The sequence below is a fragment of the Manacus vitellinus genome, unplaced genomic scaffold (assembly GCF_001715985.3).
Source record: "Manacus vitellinus isolate BGI_N305 unplaced genomic scaffold, ASM171598v3 scaffold_8_pilon, whole genome shotgun sequence".
Classification (NCBI taxonomy): domain Eukaryota; kingdom Metazoa; phylum Chordata; class Aves; order Passeriformes; family Pipridae; genus Manacus; species Manacus vitellinus.
In genome coordinates, this window is record NW_021940864.1 from 8,109,064 (window position 1) to 8,131,001 (window position 21,938).

At 39.7% G+C, this 21,938-nt stretch overlaps 1 protein-coding gene across 1 annotated transcript in view; it reads left to right on the top strand.

The window, feature by feature from the left end:
- The first annotated feature begins 20,066 nt into the window (after positions 1–20,066).
- USH2A (usherin) overlaps positions 20,067–21,938 on the top strand; it is a 378,483-nt gene continuing 376,611 nt past the window's right edge. Inside the window, exon 1 of the mRNA XM_018085136.2 lies at positions 20,067–20,610. Within this exon, the coding sequence (XP_017940625.2) occupies positions 20,126–20,610 (485 nt within the window). The 5' untranslated portion in view covers positions 20,067–20,125. The remainder of the gene's footprint in view (positions 20,611–21,938) is intronic.

A 21,938-nucleotide genomic window follows, 5' to 3' on the forward strand; every position in this document is an offset into this window, starting at 1 on the left:
CCACTCTTGGAGTCTATACAGTTAGTAGTAGCAGTAGTAGTAGTATTAAGTCAGTGCAAAATATTAACTGGGCCAACAAGGCTATCAAGGTCGCAGCAGATACTGGGATAAAGAGGCACCTTAACAAAAAATCAGAGCGTTGTTCTTTGATTTTGTGATAGAAACCAAAGGGTGATCTGAGCTCGGCTCCCCTCTGGAGCTGATGAGGCTGTTTTGGTCTTTGTGTACACCTGTGACCAGCAGGAGGCTCCCAGATGCTTGAGCCTAATTTGTTCTCAGCTGGTATGAGATTAAGTAACGCCCTGGGACAAGGAAGCCTGAGGAAAACAGGCGGTCCTAATCCCTCTGTATTAGGGCAGAAAAAGAGAAGCTATTTTTTTGCTAGTTTAAGTCAGATGTGGTTTAGCTCTTAGGTACAAGATCTAGTCTGGGGTGAAACAGCCTTTTCTCTGACCTGCCAGGCACTGCCAGAGAGGAATGCCTACGGTAGTAGGAGCTACTTAACTACAATTAAAAGCCTGGGCATGCTGAAAGTGTGGATTGTCACTGTTTGGACTAAGTGGGTGATGAAGCACTTCATCATCATGGTCAATGGAAGTACTTCTGATCTGAAAGCCTTAGAAGCTGAAGGTAAACCATAATTAACTCAAAAATGGTGGGTGGGCACAAGTAACAGTGAGAGATCATGATCAGGTCACTAGATACCAAGTGCTTAATTAAATGCAATGTCTTCCTCATGAAGCTAAGAGCAGTAAAGTCCCATCCTGGTCAGAATGAGAACTGTTCTGTGCACTTTGGCAGCTGATATTCAACTACGTGAAGGTGAGCTGAGTATCTATGTTCCACATCCTATATAGGCAGCTATTTTTGGAAGCTAGTTACTGCTGTTTAGGGAGTTGTGTTAATATATATTTGTGGGATACAGGATTAGAAAGCAGAAGGCCTCAACTTGTTGGAAATCAATTTTAATATCCCTATGGCTCTGGTAGCCTAAGTATCAATATACTATATGCATGTCTTACAGAGGCTTCTCTTTTGCAATTAAGTCTCCCTGATTTACTGCAGGCATGACACTCAGACTGAAAGACCTGGGGAGATGTTTTATTTTCAGGGAAAAGGGAAGAACCAACAATACTATTCATAAAACTACACTCAAGCATAACTGCTTATTTCTCATATTTTCCAAATTATTAATTAGATTGTAAGCATATATTTGTTCCTGAAAGATTGTCTTATGGCAGGGAGAATATTTTTTGCCCTTTGGACTTTTCTCTGCATTTTACACTTGCAGTGTTATTGCAGTGCAAAGCTTCTTGGCTTCTCTTCTGAACTCCAGCCCTCAGACTGAAGGAGTTTGAGGAGTTTGTGTACTGGGATGAGACAAGTATCTTGAGGTAGACACGTAAACCTTAAAAGCAGTAATAAAAAAAATTATCTGTATATTTGTTTTTTGCAAAGTTCCCTCCTATTTGCCAAAAATATGGAAAGAATAAAGATTTTGTTTTATCCAATGGACCAAAATTTATCTTGGATTGAATTGTGTCCTGCACACAAATCAATGGCATGTAACACCTTGGCTTCTCTTAAACCCTGAGTAAGGACAAACTTCTATACCTAGTAATAACCTTCATGTTACATGAAGGAAGAGCATAACACTTGCAGCTCCCTCTGAGGAGCCCAAGATTGTGCACTGCAGAGAGAGACCTGGGTGAGTGAGGGCAACATCCTCTGAGCAGCCCTGAATGGAAGACCTGGGGCATGGAGGGTGGGTGATCCTGGTCCTACAAGTCCTTTGTGCTTTTTTGTGGAGGGGAATTCTGGCTAGGGAAGGGTGAGCTGCTGGGCAGTGGACAAAATAATTAATTGCTTTGACTAAGTTAAACTGGGCAGAGTTGGTGTTGCTAGAGCCCCAAATATAGATATTTTGGGGAGGATAGGAGAGGAAAGGCAGCACAGTTAAGTGAAGGGGGAGGAGTAGAAGACAGTATCTCCAAGGAGCTGAGGAAGGCTGAGTTAAGGAAGGTGTGTGTGTTTATGGATGGTGGGAGTGGTTCCAGCCATCACAGAAAACAAAACAAGCAGCATTTCCTCAAATGGGAACTGTGGTGAGGATTAACGTGCTGAGATGGGGTGCCCCTAGAGCAGCTTCTAGCTTGGCTGCACCCAAGTGAGAGGAGGAAGATAAAACTTTGTGCAGGCAGGAATTCTGCCACTTTTGAGGATCATTTTGTGGGTACAGTATTTCACTCTAGGTCTTTGAGGCAGGATGTTCACTCTCCTTCAGCCTCCAGCTTTCTCTGGAGACTGCAGCATGGGTATCCACTCTTTTTTTTTTTTTAATTTCTTCTAAAATGATCTCCACTAGCTCCTGTCCAGAGTACAGGATTTTGCTAACAAGCACATATGCCATTTTAACACTGCTAAATGAGGAAAAATCATGTGGAAAACATATTCTATTTAGTGTACATTTAATATATTTTCATAAATATTTTAAACTGAAGTGATTTTGAAAGAGTCTTAGGAAGCAAACCAAACTAGATAGAACTAATCTGCACAGATTAATTTTGTTCTCTAGCCCATGTCTATGGGGTGACAATCTTGCCATGCTTATTGATTATCAGACAAGACTACTAATCCCCTTAAGGTCATTAAGTGTACTTAATTAAAGAGCAGTTAGCAAGCTTCTCTTTACCAAGTTAATAGTGGCTGTTAAAAGTGATTTGTACATTACCAATATGGTAGCCATTAATCTAAAAGTCAATTTGTCATTTTTATTTTCCCAAACAAATACATTCAATAGGCTACAAAAGGTGGCTAGAGAGCGTTCAGCATCTGTTCTTGCAGTTCACATAAGGAAGAAACTCTGCTTTCTTAAACTGTAAGGTTTGGCTGTAGCAATTTCCATCTACTCCCCTCTATATCTCACTATCTTGCTGCATCCTAAATTGGCAGGGGGAGAAGAGGCTAACAATCTTGGAAATACTCAGTTCTGGCAAGTTTCAAGAAAGGTAAAAGCAAAATTGGGAAGCTCAAATTTAATTCTTGTCTGAGAGAAAGCTTAAAGTTCTTTGGCTTTTTGACTGGCAATTGGTACAGAGGAAGTTTCAGGGAAGCCTCTCATTAAAGCAGGGACAGGCACTGATCTCTTCTCTGTGGTGACCAGCGACAGGACCCAAGGAAATGGCATAAAGTTATGTCAGGGGAGGTTTAGGTTGGATATCAGGAAAAGGTTCTTCATGCAGACAGTGGTTGAACTCTGCAACAGGCTCCCCAGGGAAGTGGTCACAGCACCAAGCCTGACAGAGTTTAAGAAGCATTTGGACACTGCTCTTAGACACATGATCTGACTCTTGGGGATGTCCTGTGCAAAGCCAGGAGTTAGACTGCAGTGATCCTTGTGGGTCCCTTCCAATTCAGGATATTCTATGATTCTATGCCAGTAAAGGAAGTAGGCTGAGGGTACAGTCAGGGTGACATAGTAGATAGGGAAGGGGAATCAGGGATATTGATGATGAGAAGGGAGGAGTAAGGGAATTCAATATTACAGAAATCTGGATTTCATTGTTCTGTGAATATCAGAATTAATTTTTTCATTACTGTTTGCAAACACAAATACATAGAATTTTCAATATTATATATTTCAAGATTAAATGTATAATGAAATACATAATGCTTTCTGGTTGTTATTGTATACATAATTTGTTTTGGGAGATGTATATAGATTGAATCTTCAATATGGGTGTTGCTTCACTAGCAGAAACCTCTTGCTACAATTAAAGCAAATGTTCTTTGGCAAAACGCCATGCATCTCTCATTTTCTCTCTCCTACAGATTTAAATATGTAATTTAAGACCAAAAGTAAATGTATGTCGCAAATTATGACCCGTCAACTGAGCTCTTTTTAGGGTGCAGGGTAGGATGAATGTTTTGCTGGGATAGGGCATAGGGATGATGGTCATTTACAAGAGAATAGCTGCTTCTGAGCATACCTATCCCTTCCTCAGGTACCTCTCAAAAGTGCTTAGTGATGCTCTTCTTCTTCACTTGCCATCCAGTGAGGAAAGCAGTTGCTTTCCCCATACGACCTGAACAGGTTGCTTTGCAAGAGTGGAAATTTGAGTCCAAGGGACTGGAGAAAATCTCAGGGTAGAGGACTCACCTGTAGAGTATTTTAGACTTGGGAAACTTGCAAGGATAAAATGTCAGTCACAAAAGTATTGTTTTAACCCATATTAAGGCTCATTTATTTGCCTCCAATATTTTATTTTTCTGCTGTATCTGAGATACATATGTATATAAATCTTCTACAAAGATAGACTCCATGTTGTAACCTTCTTTTCCCATTAAAAAATGGATTCTATACTTGCCAATGGGATAAAATTCTCATTTTGATCTCTAGATGCAAATATATCCATAAGCCAGGATAAAATATTATCTGTCCTAATCATACAGCCAGTGTCATTCTGTGATAACATCCGCATTTGACAATTTCTTTATAATATATTATTTTTACTTTACTAATCAAGCCTGTTTAGAAAGTTATCAGGCACCTTGACTTATGGTGAAGGTCTGTCTTCCACAAAAGTACTGATTTAAATCTTTTGCCTGCTCCAGTATGACAGGAGGGCTTTCTGTCATGATGTTGAAAATAAGATCTTGTTTTAAAAAAACTGAAACCTAGCCAAAATAACAAAACACACACACAACAAAACCCTCAAACAAATAAACACCAAATGTGGCAAAAGTATTTTGCTCTAAGTGAATCAGTTCTCCAGTTAAATTGAAGGTTTGGCTGCGCAAAAGAATAAGAAAACAAAGGTTGGGAAGAAAACTAAAGAGGGGATAAAATTGTGCTGAGAGGGATTTGGGGGTTTTGTGGTTTGGAGTTTTTTTGGTTGGTTGGTTTTTGGGGGTTTTTTTGTTTGTTTGTTTGTTTTTGCATTTCATGCTGGTAACATTGTTGAGAAAATGTATACATTCAGGCAAGGTGGAAAAAGTTGTGTGAAGCAGTGCAGTGTCAATCTGGGAGGACAAGTTTGTTACCTGTGTTTAATACAAGCTTAAGAGCACAACCTAGATCTTTCATTTTTTTAAATTCTTTAGGTAAATAACATTAGACAACTATATAGTAACTATTATTTGTATGTAACAAAAGAAAGAGAACACTTTTTAGTTATGAGACTGTTTTTTGGTTTTTTGGGTTTTTTTTTTCCAAGTTTTATCAAAAGACAAATTTAGCTGCATGACTAAGGGCCAAATCAGCATCTCTCCTAAAAAATCGTTTGGTTCCCAGTAGGGTGCCAAGGAGAGGTTTTTCACAGCAATGGGCAGGGACAGCAACAGACTTGGGGCTCAGCTGGAGCACCTGTGCAGTCATCTTAATTTTGAAAATGTATATACTGGTAAATGACAGAGCTCCCTCCCCCAAATACATTTAATCTGGAAATATCCAAGCAGCTTATCTGCTAACAATCTTTTAATATTCTATTTATTTATTTAATATTGTTGCTTGGGCTGCTCATATAATCAGATAAAGGTCATTAAGCCAAATTTATGATTAAATAGGATAAAACTATTTATTCTCTTTACTCAGCCTATTAATGTTATAGCTTATGCTGACTAGATGTCGATATTTCAAATGAAGTTACTACATTTTTCAAATATCATAATTATATGAAAAAGCTATATTATCTCATTGTGAGGATTACTTTCCACTACCTTATCTGCCATAATGTCTGCACATATTGGCCTTCAGATTTCCTCGTGCTGCTAACTGCAGACATTTCTCTAAGTCTCCCATCTGGTATCTGCATTAACCTCCACATAGTTTCATTTTGTTATTTTATTCCTTAAGTCATTGTTAAGGATTTAAGGGACTGTTTGTCAGGCTTTGTGTTTTCATGTTGCCTTGCAAACCAAAGTATCCAGTATTTTTTCATTTAATTGCAGCCAAATTTTTTGTGATATGAGAATGTCACAGTGTAAAGCAATTGCCTCATGATTCTGGAGTACAGTAAGGGAAGAAAAGCTATATTAAAGCTATATTCACCAAAATGTAATTGACTTGAGCACTATCTCAAAGCTATGGACTCTTTCAAGCCTTCTGGTTTGACCTTAAGGTACAGTGCACCTAAGGTACAGTGCACCTCGCTTCTCCTTTCCTAGTAGCAGCTGGCATTTGGATGCTTTCAAAAGCAAAGTTGCTGTTACTTTTTTGCTGACCTTTTTTCTCCCTTTAGTAGTCTATGACCTTGTCTTTAGAGAGGCCTAATTAGAAGCTCTTAATAGCCACAGCCAATTTGACAGGTTTTGTGTAAATGCAAACTGCAAAAGGAAAGTTGAGTTCCTCAGACAGTTGCCATTGTCACAGGTAGCTGGCCAGTTAACTCCACTTTCTAAGATGCCTGACAGAGATCTGAGCCCATCCATGTGTTGTAGAGCCCTAGAAGAGAAGTGATGACATGACCAGCCTAACACAAAGGACAATCTTCTAGTGTGGATGCCAAGGCTGAGTCTCCTCATGACAGACTGGTGACCACATGGCAGCAGAGTAGGTCTGGCTCCAGCAAAAAATTTAAAAACATGGCAGAAAAAAGATAAATTTAACCCAGAAAATATTTTGTGGTAGTCTATTTGAAAGCTTCCCACGTAGCTACAAGGCAGAAGCATAAACTATATTTTAAAAAATAATTTATTCACCCTTTACATCCTGAAATTTTCTAGTAAGTAAATCTACAATTCTTCATAAGAATTAGTGTCTTAGTTCATGTCCAGACTGCCTGCTTTCTTGACTTTTTTCCTACAGAAATTGGACAGTTTTCTCCTCATTGCTGACTTCTGTCTTCACCCTCATCCTCCAGGTTTTTGAGTTTCCTGTTCTCTCAACAGCTGGTCTCAATTTCATCATCCAAAACTTCATTTCTCTAGGCAATCAGGCAAATGAATTGTCTTCATCCATGTTTAAAACAAATTCATTCTAAATTAGTCTGTGCCCCTTCAGCGTTAATTTTCCATGACTATTATAGTCATTGAGCTTTATAGCATGAACACAAGCAAATATTAAGTTTGAAGGCTTAAATTGTTTTTCAGTGAATTTTAAATTGTGGGCTACATCTTCAGCTGTGATTTGAGTCAGTAGGAGTCTTCAAAGCCAAGGGATATGGTTTGTGATATGGTGAGAGCAGTAGCATTGTATCGTCTTCAAACTAATTGAGGAGCTGACCTGTAAGTGGCTTCAAATTATGAATATTAACAACTTGTTTTAAAACAAATTACTTAAAGTACTCAACTATGGAACCAAAAATGTTAAATGTAGCTAAGTGTCACTTCAGTGTAGTCTGAAGTTGACATGAATGAGCTGTTTGCTATTTTGTTCTGGGACAGTTGTTTGAAAACTATTTAATATTCATTACAGAAGTAAACATTAAAATGTGACATGCACTGAAGAATCTGGGAATCTCATACAGCCATGAGGTTTTAGAACATTTCTTGGATATAAGTAAGGTATATCTCTGACATATGACTATTCATATGAGGAAATCAAGATATGAATCTTGGAGTCAGACAGGACCAGAAGCAGTGGCTTGGCTCCTCCTCTGAACTGTTCTCCAAAGGAACCTAATTTAGGCAGACTAAATTACTCCCCAGAAAAGCCTCTCTATCTGCACTCAGTACAAAGGGCATATAAACTTATTCATCATGTATTTATAACTCTTATAACCTTATTCTACCTGCAATCACTTAGTTGAAGCTTATTTCACAGTACTTAACATTCTCCCTTTATGAATTAGGGTACTGGTAAATATTATCAACGTGTTTAATATTTGAAGCAAAATGGAAAAGGAATGTACAAGAATATTACTTCAGACTTTATATATTTTGGGAATGTAATACTAGATGATGGAAATATTTAATTCCTTCTCAACTTGATCCAGTTTGATTTGGTGACAACAAAGTTATGGTGCTTATATGAAGGTAAATTTGACTCAGTCAGGATATGTCAGGAGGGGGACAGTGTAAGTACCCAAATAAAGCAGTTCCACTGCACAGGTGTACACATCACAGAACTTGTTCCCCTTGTTGGCTTTTTAGAGAGAAGTAAAAGGCTGAAAAAACATGGACTGAGTTTCTTCTATAGAGATCAGTCTTCCACATCCAGCCTAAAGAATGTTGGCAACCTGTCCATGAATATTTTATTTCTATATTCATCTGCAATACAGTCAAGCCCTCAGTATTTCCACGGGGTGGGGGGAGTTTCTATAATAAAAAGCCAGTATTCAGTCTGACAGTTTCAAAAGGAAGGCTTTCAGCATCTTTCAAGTTCCCTGTCACTTGCTATCCAGCTGTTACTGCGGACTAACATATCAAACAGGTTTCAGATGGTTTCAGTGATGCTCAGTGTTTTATTTAAATTTGTAAAAATGTGTCCTACTTATCAGACTAGTAGTGTTTCACATATGCTTTTTATAGCCAGGAGTATTTGGCTTCATGGCATCCTGTGAAAAAAACACCCTCGAGTCCCTGCTTCTCATGCTATTTCAGCTCTCTTTTTATGTGTTGCTGTTGGTGCTTTAGTTCAGGCTTCCCTGATGTATCAGTGGATAGACCCCCAGGAGCTTTACAGGGCAGGGAGAAGTATCCCAGTTCTTGATTATAAGAGGCTGACATGTTGGTCACGAATGCTGAAGACTAGCAGGCACTTTCTACACAAAAGCCTTTATAGAAAATGCTCAAAATAAAAAGACTTGGAATTGGGGTATGGAGCAGGGGGAAGGCAAGACACTGTATCTTGTCAGCTCTCTTTTTATTCTATTTGCCTACCAGCAGTTTTCATCTCATTTGAATAGGAAAGAGCACTGGCAAATGGAAGAGGCCAAGCCTGCTACTGGAAGAAGTTGTGTATGACAATGCATAGGTTATAGGGAGCTAACATTTCATCCCAGTTCAGTTGTAGTTACCCTTTCTTCAAATGGATGCTCGGGAAAGATTATGAATTGGCTTTCTGGAAGAGAGCTCCACTTTTGCATTACAGACCAGGAACAAATTTCAAACTGCAGATGCCTGTTTTCTTCCTCTTCTTGTTAATTTCTGGACTTACTAGTGATTAATATTTTCCTGGACGTAAAGCCTTGGAAGACTGTCCTTTGTATTTTCATTGTTCATTTAATTGTTCCACAAATTGAGTATGATCTTTACGTAGAGTAAGGTATGACAAAAACATCTTGGAAGCAAGGAAGAGAAGAACAATTCCTAAAATCCCATTTAAAGTATCCTAAAAGGGAAAATGTCTCCTATAAGTCAGCGTATTGTAGGTGGAAAAGAATTCTACATCTGAGTGTAGAATCTGCCGTCTTTTTCATCTGTCATCTGCCCAGTTCTGCTGACAGGAGCTGAGGCAGACTAATTTGAGAATCTGTCAAAAGAGAAAGGATTCATCTCCCAGATTAGATACATAATTTTACTTTGACACTGAGCATTTCAGTTATGCAGTTGGAATGAGAAAACAAAACAGAGAAAGATTTAACCTGAGCTATCTTGTTTTGAGTTGTGCTAGAGGTCCTGAATCAATACCCTGGGCTACCTCCAAACACCTTGAAGTCTTGAGTTGGCTTCAGGGTTTCCCAGATTCCACTTCTGTTGTACAACTGCACTGAGTTTAACCATGTCTTCCTGGATCATGACTTCCAAATTAAAATTTCTTCAGACTAAATTTATACCAAATTTATACCATTTATATAAATTTATGTTCCCCGGCCTTTCTGAGTAAATTTTCCTGCAGATTTCAATCGGGCTGTTCACACAAGGCTGAAAGATGGGACACACTTCTGTAATACTGAATTATGAAAAAAAAAATTTTGACAGAACTGTTTCAGTCTCAAATTTCATTGTCCTTGATATCTAGGTAAACAATGCCCTATTGTGTAAAATAAGATGAGAAGGATGGAACCAAACTATAAACTTTTTTTTTTAACATGGTCAATTAGAACAGATTGATAGGATATCTCCTCCCACCTCTGCAGCATGTTAAGGGCACATTTCATGATGGAGAAATGTGATTTCAAATTGCACTTGCCATAACTACATACAGGATAGCCTCAGTCTGTCCCATAGAGAGCAAATACCATTAGAATTTTAATCTAATGTTCTGCTTATGATGATAGTGAGGTCCCAGTATTGCTGGGCCTCAGACATACTACAGCAGTTCCCAGTACTTTTACCAATATGACTAAATATCAATATTTCTGTAGTTCCAAAACATTCTTGTCCTTGATATTCACAAAGAAAAAAAAAAGACATAAAAATAACTTCAGTTTACTTTACAGCTTGATTCGGGGTAAATTAAATCAGGAAATTGTACATAGAGCCCAACTGCTACAAGATAATTAAAAACTGGCAACAAATTTTGATGGCATGGATTTTGGTTGTGAGAATAATCATGAAAACTTACTTCTATCCTGAAATCACTTATATATGTTTCTTTTCATTTACAGAAAAGTTAGTAAGCCTCAACAAAAGATCAAAGTTCAGTCCTCAGAGGATGGCTGGAAAAATCAGAACTATAGCTATGATGGGAACAAGTGAACAAGTCTATAAGCTGAAACAACTGAAAAAGGTTGCAGAACATAAAATTCTATACTTTGAAGAGTCTGTTATCTCTAACTGAAACTAGGAAGGAATATCACAAGTCATTTGTCATTCATAACAGATTTATTTCTAGGTTGGAGTACTGAAGTCAGAAGGTTTTGCTTTCTTCTAAACACAGTGCCTTATACATGAAACTTCCATACACTTGTTAATTTTTCCAATTGTATGAACGCTGGATTGCTATGGGGAGAAATGGATAAATTTCGAAATTTAAAATAATTTTAAAACTGAAAGTAATTTCAACTATTGAAAAATTCTGAAGCAGACAGCAGAAGTGTCAAAAGGCTGGATTTTCAGTAAAATGCTTAGAATACAAACCATGAAGTACACATCAGTCATTTATATGACTAAGTTAATTTTGAGTAAGTTTTAAAAAAATATAAAGAGAATATTTTCTTTTTTTTTTTAGTTGGACAACTGCTTCTTGAATAAATTGTAAAGATTATTTGAAAAATAATTGCATTCTTTCAGAAATTAGTTTTAACAAAGGCAGTATGTATTCAAAGGACTTCTGGAATCTATTTTAATGACTAGGAAGTAAATTGCAACTTTTAAATATGCAAATCAGGTGATTTATTAGTAGTCATCATCCCTGAAAACTGGACTGTAATATGAAGCCACTTTCTCATTTACACTGTTATCCTCATGTTATCCTGATATGCTGGTACCTTTAGTGTTACTTGGTAAAATTTGTATTAAAAATTAACATCAAGTGTGTGGATGATGACAGTAATTACTTTTCTCTATCCCAAACATCCAGATGCTGAAAGGCATAAATATAGATGTTTGCGTGATTTTTGTCAAGGTGTCCTTGAATGAGAGGATTTAAACCTCAACAGTGTTGCTTGGGACCAAGCCAAGTCATGTGTCCTCATTGGTCTTGAGGCTTTTCCTGTGAATGCAGCTGTCACTCTCCTCTGCAGAGTATCCTAATGGAATGAGACTTCTCTGTCCAGTCCCTGTCTAAGACTATGGATGTGTGGCTGAGGCTATAGGAACCCCCAGCTATTTAGCACTTCTCACTTGAGCTTGATAATTTTTCATTGCCCCAAGACCAACTCTGCAAGAAAATCTCATAATTATGAGATTTATGAAATATGTATTAAGCAAATTAGCTTGATTAAAAATATATACATATATTTAAAATAAATGACGTGCAAAGCGCGAGGGGATCATTGCCTGCTGTTTGACCATTCCCTTTATGCATAGGCTTCATTGCTACAGCAATATTGGTAAAGCCAAAGCAAGGCATTCCCTTCCTTGACTATATGAGTATAAGCATATTGATGCACATACAGTTTGTTTCTCTTCCCTTCGGAAAACTGGGATATCAGGAATTATGTTACCTCGGAGATTTTACAGAGGAATCAACTGGACTCTGGCTGTACCAAATTGCTTGCATTTTTGCATACTCCTGATGAAAGCTGCACCAACTTTAGTGCATATTCATTAGGATGGTCATGAAAATGCAATTATAATGGCACAAAGTAGTTCTGCCTCTCACACACACAAAAAAAGAACATATTTTTCTATGATTTTGTCTACTTAGTGATGTCTTATTTATCTTATGCACACACTCTGTCCATCTTGCTCTGTTTTCTGATGATCTTAAGATTCTAGTCATCACGTGTTGGGTCGTGTCGAGGAGATATTTGTAATTACAGGTGGACTGAGTACAGACAATGTGTCATGACTGAAGTCTCCCTCCTTTTCCATCAGTGATGTAACTAATTTAGATATCCTTTGACTTAGCTAGTAGTTTTTGAATTCTCTGAGGCCTCTTTCCTTCTATTTCTTCTGAGGAGAAAGACACCAGGAAGCATGATGTCCTGGAAAGTTATGTCTCACTCTATACAACTGGTTCAAAAACTGCCACCAGCCCTGGCATTGGAAGGAGACTTTAAAGATCACAGCTTGGAATATGTTTTCTCAAAGCAGACTGAGACCATCTAAAAGCTTGCTGCATTTAGAAAGGGTGATCCTGTTCTTGCCAATATCCTTGTACCCAATTTTGGCACTCACTTGACTCCTCAGTGAGTGGATTCAATCTGCTAAATCCTCTGGGTGGAGTGGGACTGCCCATTTGGGCAGCAGTCAGCTGTTATATTGGTTCTGCTGCATCCTCTACCAGCACCCTTTCCCTCTGATTATCCTGACATATTTCCTATGCTGTGTCCTTATCTCCCACTGGACTTGCTTATCATGCTTTCTAGATTTATATTTATTCAACTAGAATGCAGTGAAATCAACTTTTCCTCACAGAGCTACTCTCCTGGGAGTTTTGTGCAGGAAAACAACAAAAGGTCTGTTTCTCTACAGTCAGTTCTCTTACTGTGGGAGGCTCCTCTGCTTCCCTGTGCTGTCACCGAGCAGTTTGAAGGAATTCTAGTCTTTCTCCTTTAGAATATCTTCGCCAGTAGAGAATCTATAATTTCTTGCTGCGAGTATTAGTATATATTTTCGTGTTATTAATCCTATTTCTATTTTAGTTGATCATATAGGAAAAATTTATAGATGTAGGGTCTTACTATCAATTTTCTTTTGCCATAGGATCCTAATTACTGACTGCCCTCTAGCATTTCACAGGACCAGTCTCTTGGAGCATTCAGCCACCATATAATACTTCCATTTTTTGGCTTTTAACAGTAGACCTTTCTGTTCATAGCTAAAGCTAGATTTACTGCTAAGTTAAGCAGTTTCTTGAACTTCAGAAAGAGGGTTGGTTTTGACATTTGATAGTTAAACTCAGAAATTTTACTGCTCTTGATAATTCTTTGGTAATTTGTTCCTTCCTGCACATGTCATTGTGCTTCGCTAAAGTCAGTATCAATCTTCTCGATTTGTAGATGAGGAAACTAAAGCACAGACATGCACTTACTCATTTCTGAGCTCTGATTAGAATTTTGATTTTCTAACTGCTTTGTTTCTTCTTTGGATAGCCTCCTTTAATCTAGCATCTGAATTTTATTATGAGAAGGATGTACTTTTATTTTTTTTAAATAAGCTATACCTATTCCACAATTCTAGAAAAGTATGAAAACCTACAGCGCATGCTAATATTCCTCAGAATTTATGGTATAGACTAAGGTGCACAGAATGTCTTTATGCAAAAATGTGTATGCAGTTACAGCAGATACACTCGTTAAAGATAACTGGGAATAATGAACACCTCAAAGTTAGGATGATGAATAATGTTAATGTGTTTCACTTACAGGCGGAAGTGTAACGAGCTTAACTCAGTGGCTCTGGGGAGACTGCTGTCTCTTTGAATGTAACAGTTTTAAAATTATTCCTGAAGAAAAGAGGTACCAGGAGCAGAGGGATCACTACTTTAAAGAAAAGCATGAGACTTGTGCATGCCTTTGAAAGATGGCACATAATATAACAGGGGAACCTTTGAGCGAAACAGTAGGTATGGGAAAGTTCCTGCTCTGTATCAGTCTGAAGTGGAGAGAGGACCTGAATTCAACTGCATTGTGCTCCTGAGGCAGCCATGGCCTTTCACAAGGCTGAAGGAGTAAATTGGTCCTGGCTGCTGAAAATGATTTGAAGAACTAACTGTTACTTGAGAAGGCAATACTGCATTGTGAGCTGTAAGGAGGGGTGAGGGAAGAGAGAAAACAAGCCTTCACCCAACTTGTTTTCCTCTTAGCTCCTCGTGAGTGGGAGCAGCAGTTCCTCCCCTATGTCTTGCTATTGCTGCTCATCAGGGATCTCACTGGTAAAGCACTAAGTGTTTAATTGCATCTCCTGGCATGGGGAGATCTGAATGTGTCCTATACAGGAAGGAAGAGTAGTGTGATTCTGCTCTGGAGACAATGAAGCTCCTGCATCACTGTTACTGGTTCTGCTACCCCAGCAGCTAGGCAAAGCACAGCAATAACCAATTTATGGCTCTGGAGTTTTTCCTCCAGGTCTCTCCCTCGTAACACGTAGAAGACAGAGAACCCTTGAGAAGAAAAAGCATTTACCATAAACTTTGGAGAACTTTGGACTGAGGTGAGTTCAGGTAGAAGCTTTCAGAGGGAAGGGAAAGTGAATAGGAAGAGAGAGGGAAAACTAAAGGTCAGAGAATTAACGAGGAGTCTGTGCTGTGAAGGAGAGGGTTACATTGAAAGGCAGAAGAAATTGGTGTGAAATAAGGATTCTGAGGGCAGATGGTAAACCTTTGAGGGACCTGATGCTTGCTGAAGGGTTGGTCTGAAAAGAAAGCAATCAGATCCTTACAGGCACAAATAGAAGGAAGATGTTTGTGGAAGGAGCATGTCCTTGGGAATGATAAATATGAGTTAATTTACCATAGTGATTTGCAAGTAGTAATAAGAGGGGCTGTGAAATAGAAGTGAATTTAGAAGATGAAGGAGGATATAAATGCAGGAGTTTTGATAAAAAATAAAGATGGGTGAAGTATTTTGAGAAACGTGAAATAATAATTTTCAGGAAGAAAAAGCAGAAATTTAACATTTATAGGAGGAAATTATTATGGTCATGTTGTATGGTGCAGTCCACAGGACATCTTTGAATGTAAGGAAAGAGTTCTTAGAAGAAATGTTATCTTTGGTGAATGTCTGACACTTGAAATCAGGATTGTCTTATGTAATGTCTCAAGCGTAAGTCTCCACAAAATTTTTGCTTGCTGACTGCTTCTCCTGGTAGCCATGAAATAGGGGATTACAGCAGAAGCTCCAAAGGAAAATGAAGAGTAGGGGCAGGGATTTGACTGAAAGTCTGGAGAAGGTGTTAATGAAGGTTGATGAAAACAGATAACTGATTAATTAAGTACAGATAACATATTAAAAGGGTTGAAGGCCAGAGGATACATTAGAGAATGGGGTTTTTTGGAGAACAGGCTAATAAAAGAAAAGAGAAATTGTTGTGTGGACATGTTCTGTTCTGGGAACTGGTAGGAAAGCATATGATGGCATGGGATGGGAAAAGATGTGGAGGAAATAACATATGCTGTAAGGAGAGGAAAGGTAGACAATGAGAGCCCAAGTGCTCCAGCTGTATAGGATGGCCTTTCCTGCTTGGACAGGCCATTATTACAGCCTATCATGGTGATTGAAATTATGTGTAAAGATTCCTTGCAGAAGTTTCCTTTCTCTGGATTTACCATGTGGAGATGTAGAGTCTCGCTCAGAATTTTCGTGCGAAGGAAGCCTGAAAAACTCATTGCCTAAAAGAGTCTTTCATTTCTGCCTTTCTAGTAACAAAGAAAGTTTTTGGTGCTAAAATAAGCGGTGTGATGTACGGTACTTCTAAAGCTGTTAAAAGGCTCTTAACAGCTCTATAAAATACTTGCCGCCTCCTCCTGTGCTTTCAGAAAATTTTACTCCAATATTTATTTCACTGGCTTACACAAAATTTCCTCCCCTTTAAAACATAAGTTGTTAATTATTTCTCCGTTGTCATGATCAACTCCCCTCAAGCTATTAAAATGTACTTGCATTGTAGTTTTATTATTCTTTGCAAAATACTGGAAAAAATAATTTTGCTAGACAGTTAAATTTGAAATACATATTGATTCAGCAATGCAAATGGATCTTTTATGCTAATTTCCTGCAAATATTCAAATGGTGTAGTTTTACCAGGAAAAGCACTCATAAAAGCAAGTCTTTATGAATATTCACTGAAAGTGAATTTTGAATTGTACACTTCAGCTTGATCTTTGAAAGTCATGCTGCGTGGGCTAGTATACATAGATCACTTCACACAATAGCAAAAATAGCATGCAACTACTCAACTCTGCACAAATAGAAGCTCATACTGGTGTAAGGTGTTTTCAGAATAAAATACAAGAGCAAGCTTACAATACAATTCAAAATTCTGCATTTTTTCAGAACTCTATGAATAGAAGACAAGGCAAAACTGATGAACAATTAGCTGTCAAGATTTCGTTCATCACTAATAAAATATTATTTAAAAGCAATTGCAATGGTGCAGAACACCCATGGTGTTTTGAAAGAGACATGGACTACCTGAAATTCTACTTCAATCATCCCAAGAATTATTTTAAGTTGGCATTGCACTGTATGAGTATAAAACACATACATGCAATTGTGCACTATTTGTGCACACTAGCTTTGTAATATTGAAGTTTTGAGTAAGTGCGTTGTTGCATTCCCTTAATTATCCTTCTTTTTGTTTTCCTTCATCCTACCAGATGACCATCGAAGTTTGGCAATGGTTGCGTTAGTTTGCATACAAGACAAGCTTTAATTGGTCCCTATGGTTTTGCCATCTCCAATAAGATGATCCACTGAGCATGTGCAAATAGGTATTTTTTGAGGGCTTATAACTTGATTTTAGAAAGATGACTTCTCATATAAAATTTTTGCTTCAGAGCATTCAAATTTTAGACATGTGGGCTTCAAAATTTTCTAGTCAAGGTAGAGACTGCTGTACAACAAACTAAGCTCTATGATTCTTTTTCCCTAGCAACCTGTCCTGACCTCCTACAGCCTCAGTGTGTCCTGAGACTGCTATCCATGAGTTAAGAAAAGAGCTGCTATGGAAAGCTTTTTTTCAGATGATGTGATCTGCCACGGATCCAGTGTTGAATCAGGTTCAGGCACCCAGTTATGTTACAACTTTCTGATGCAGGTCAGATCCTCCAATGGCATTGATGTTTCTTAGAGCACCCCAGTGTCTAATGAAGGCTTTCTTTTCTGGTGAGACGAGCAGTTGTAACTAAAAGCTTGAAGCACTCGAATTAGGTCACTTTCCTTGTGCCATAATTTTAATTCTGTTAAATGGGTATAATGAATTCTTCATGAGGATTGATTGCATAATACTAGCATGCTTTCTTGCCTGGTAGGATTCCCTGTTTTCATATATGTACATTAGAGGGCCTTCAAAACACTTTGTGAACAGGATCCATATTTCCTGCAAAATTACTCTCAGGTTTACCTTAGGATGATTTCTCATCTTTTAACCTCCTTCAGGTGGTTTATTCATTATACTCCTGGTAGTGATCTTTGACCTGGCTAATTGTGCTTTTGGCCTGCAATGTGGTTTTGCAAGGTTTGTACTACTGTCTTTGCATTTGGATGAAATACGCAAAAGGGAAAATTTTGACCTCTGCTGGTTAGTTTTGGGAATAGAGAGTATAACATGAGTTAGGGCCATTTTCCCAAAGTGAGCACCATTGAAAGATGCTGCAGTCTACTTGGGAGGTGGTCAAGTATTTGCAGAATATAACAGAAAGTGCATTTTTTTGGTGCATGTACCCTGAATTCCTTTCTTGACACCTGTTAGACTTGCAAGGAATCTTGGAGCAAGCCTTGCCAGTTGCTGGAAAGGGGTGGGACAGAGCCAAACCTGTTTTTTTTAATATTTCAGGAATACCAAGAAATACACACAAGTCAGTCTGGTGTCCTTGGCCACTTGGCAAGTTCCCACCTTTGTCAGGTGCATGCTCCATGACTTACAGTTGTTCCCATTGTTTGATGTCCTGAGATGGTATCAAATATCTGAGATTTTATTACTATGTTGTCTTCTGTCTGTTCTCTCTCCAGTGTGTTCTGTAAGACCTGGTTTGTTCTTGATGTGCAGAAGCTCTGACCATCGCACTGTTGATGGTACCTTGGTAGCATGTGGTCTAACTGTATTTATCCAGAAATGCTTTATGGGCTGAGTTGTTGCATCATGCCTTAGACAAATGTTTCCTTCCTAGCCCTTCTGTGGTAAACAAAGTTCTTTTTATTTGAATATTTTAGGGCATGTAATTTTGGCAACAGAGCTATGGCTGAATGACTACCAGAACACTGCAAAGTGACTGATAACACTTCAGCAGGAATTACTATTTATCTTTTATGACCTTAGGAAAAAAATCTGTATTAAAGCAAAGATGTTCCAGGAATGGTCAAGGAGCTTGTTTGATATGGCATGAAGGGCTTGTTAAAATGCATTAATAGTTATGACAGAGGATGATTTCTTAGCAGTTGTATATGTTGCCAAAGAATTTTGTCACTGTGGAGCCAGTAAAAGTCCAAACATGCAAAGGTAACAAGTTACTGGAGGCAATTTCAACTAAATTACAGGGAGAGATACCAGCCAGGTTGCAGCTCATGCAACTTCCACAAAAAAGATAAAATTTACAGATGCTTCATATACCTTCGGGGGACGTATTAATTGGTGCTTCTCTGTCCAGAAACACACGTAAACAACCCGCTGTAGCTCACGCTCAGCTCACTGACGACAAGCTTCGCGGCTTGTTTGTACCGAAAGGAGAAACGCGGTTCCCGAAAACGCGCCTGAAGATCCGTGTATCTTCATCGCGCTTATGTTGCTGGGGAAAAGCGCCGCCCGGCAGAGCCCTGCTCTGGTCCGTGCTCCTCTGACTCCAACCTCCCTCCCTCATTCCAGCGCGCCACCGCGCTTTCCCCCGCGGTCCCTTCCCGGGAGATCTCCCGCGCTGCGCGCCCGCCGCGGGCGGCGCGGACGGCGGGCGGGGCGGGGGGCGCGGCGTTGCCGGCGCGGGGCGGTTGCCTGCGGGAGCGCCGGCCGCCGCCGGCCCGACCCGACCACGCTCCGCTGCGGGCGGCGTGAGCGGCGTGCATCAACTCGTCCACCGTCCTGCGCCTTGCCCTGGCCTGGCCCCGGCCCGGCCGGCCCACCGTGCGCCCAGCCGCAGCGCTCGCTGTTAGAAAAGCTCCACACGGGACAGATGGGGAACGTGGTTTTTTTAATCAGCTTTGCCGAGCGCTGAGAGGAGCAGGCGGCGTGAGGTGGGCGGCGGGGTAAGGCACGAGGGGACGGCAGATAACACGGCCGGAGAGGGTCCGGCCGCAGCTCCCGCTCGCTGGCACCCCTGGGGAACAGGGGGGTGTCCCGAAATAGCGCGGTGGGGACGGCGCCCGGCAGCTCCCAGGGAGCGGTGCGAGGCTGAGGTAAGCGCCGGGGGGATGCGAGCGTGAGGTCCAACCAACTCGCTCGAAACCCTCAGGAAAAGACTTTAGGAGGCCGCAGTGGCGTGCCCCGGTGAGCTGCCGTGTCCCGTGCTCCTCGCCCTGACACGCAAAGCCGAGTGTCGGCCTTGTGTGACGCGACGGATCCGGGATAATCTGCGCTCGGCCATGAGCGTGTGCGCCCTCGACTCGGCTTAATCCCGTGCCCTGGCTCACAGATGTCTCAGGCGTAGCCAGCAAAGGTTTGCAGGTGGACCTGCTGGCCGCAGTTTAGGAGAAGAATTCAAACCCTTAAAATCCCTAGCAGGGTATCACCTCTGTTGGTGCAAAAGAGCATGTTCCTCCTACGGACTGTGTCTCTTTTCTGTGGTTTGCAGATCCTGGCTGTCACCCACGTGCATTTCGCTGGCCAGAAGACATAAAGGTCCCTTGCGACTGAGCCCTTGCACGAGCCTTTTGAGGATGAAATGCTGCATAAACTCTTAAAGCACACCACCTGAGGACATTGCTACCGACATGGACATCATTATTTATTTACAAATGCTTTAATCAGGAGGAGCTTTTTTGTAAACATGAATTGCCGGGCTCTTTCCTTGAGGTGTCGTTTCTTGTTTCATGCTATTGAAACATTAATCTTAACTTATTATGACTCCTTTGTGTTGGTCAGCTCTCAGGGACATTTCCCTAGGCTTGAAAATGTGGGAGCTTTCAAGAACGTGTCAATTGTGCCAACTCAAGCCACTTGTGGGCTGCCAGACAGAAGTACTTTTTGTCATAGCTCAGTAACTGTTCAAAGTATTATATCGTGCACCCAGAGGTTTTGTGTTCAGGAATGTCCATACAGGTCGTCCCCTTCATCCTACAAACCACTTCTTTCAGAAGGCCTTGGTACCTGCATCACAGAGGACAAAAGGGACTTGCATCCAGGGTCTTTCAGCAATGCTTCCAGTTTTATTTTTCATAATCACAAGGATTGCTTTTCTACTCCCCGTTTTCCAAGGCTTGCAGCTTCATTTACGTTAACTGTATGGTTGAAACCTGAGCAAGAAGGTGTAATGTAAGTAGTATTGAAGGTGTTTACTTTCCTGGTGCTCTTAAAAAAATTGATCGTTGTAGTCACAGTCATTATAAGCAAGCTATTTAAAATTTTAAAGGTTACGGTGAGAAACTGTGACGTTTTTAAAGCTGTATTTAGGTTGGGGTCTTCACAGATGTCAAGACAAGTAGCTTCAGTTTCAGTGGCATTGACTCAGATGATAGTCCAATTGCTTTCAGTGGGAACTGTTCATACATAAGGTACAGATCTATTCTCAAAAATAGAAATTTTTATTTCTAATTCCCATTCTGTCTGAAAGCTGCTAGAAAATTATGTCGTCAGAGGGTTGTGCTGTTGCTGCTTTCATGATGGAAAAAAATTATCTAAAACATAAGGAATCTTCCAGTACAAGTTTATATCTTAAAAACAAACAAGGAAAGCCACAAAAATGAATATTGAAGAGCCATAGAAAAAAGGTCATAGTTTTTCTGGAAGATCTGAGGAATGCTGCCTGACTGAGGGATTGTGCTGCTACTTTAACAAATGATACCACTATTCAAACTGCTAGTGAAGTTTCACTAGGTGTTCACAAAATAAAAGTGGCTAAGTGTGCTCCCTCTCCTGTTTGCTTACATGTTGCATTTTTAGGAAATATTGCTGTTATAAGTGACTGGGCTTGACTGGGCCTTACTGTAGTGAAAAACCTGCTTTTTGAAAAACGCGTCCCAGATCCTGCAAAAAAGGTTCCCTTCATCTATCACAAAATGCAGAGGCATCCTACTCTTTCTTACCTTTGCTATGCAGGTCCTCTTTAAAAAATAAAGCACACAAAAAGTACAGTATGCTCCTTCAGAGTATATGTGACAAATGTTTTTGTACTTGTGTTCCTAATTTATTCTTAGAATGAAGCTAGTAATATGCTCTGAGGCATTCTTGATACTTATTTAGGATGTTGCTGAGAAATAGTAACTTGTCTAGGGGTTTGAAAATCATCAGAGACAACAGAAATACCTAAATTTGTAGTGTAAAATTATAGTCTGTTTTATGCATTGATAATTACCTTTTAAAAAATCAACCTAACTATAGAATTTTTGGCTATGTAGGGGAAATAAATGAGATCTACAGAGCAAACCTGAGTTTAGTTTGAGTTTAAGTTAGATCAGCTCAGACTGCGGTATGTTGAAAGGCGTCTCTGCAGCTTTGGCCTTTGGTTTTTTACAGACAGCATTTTCTAAGTAATGGTTGAATCTTTTATGTCAGAGACTCCATTCCTGGTGTTGTCCTATGCCATGAGTTCATGTTCACACACATGTGGGCATATCAGAGTCTTGTTCAGCAGAGCACATGCC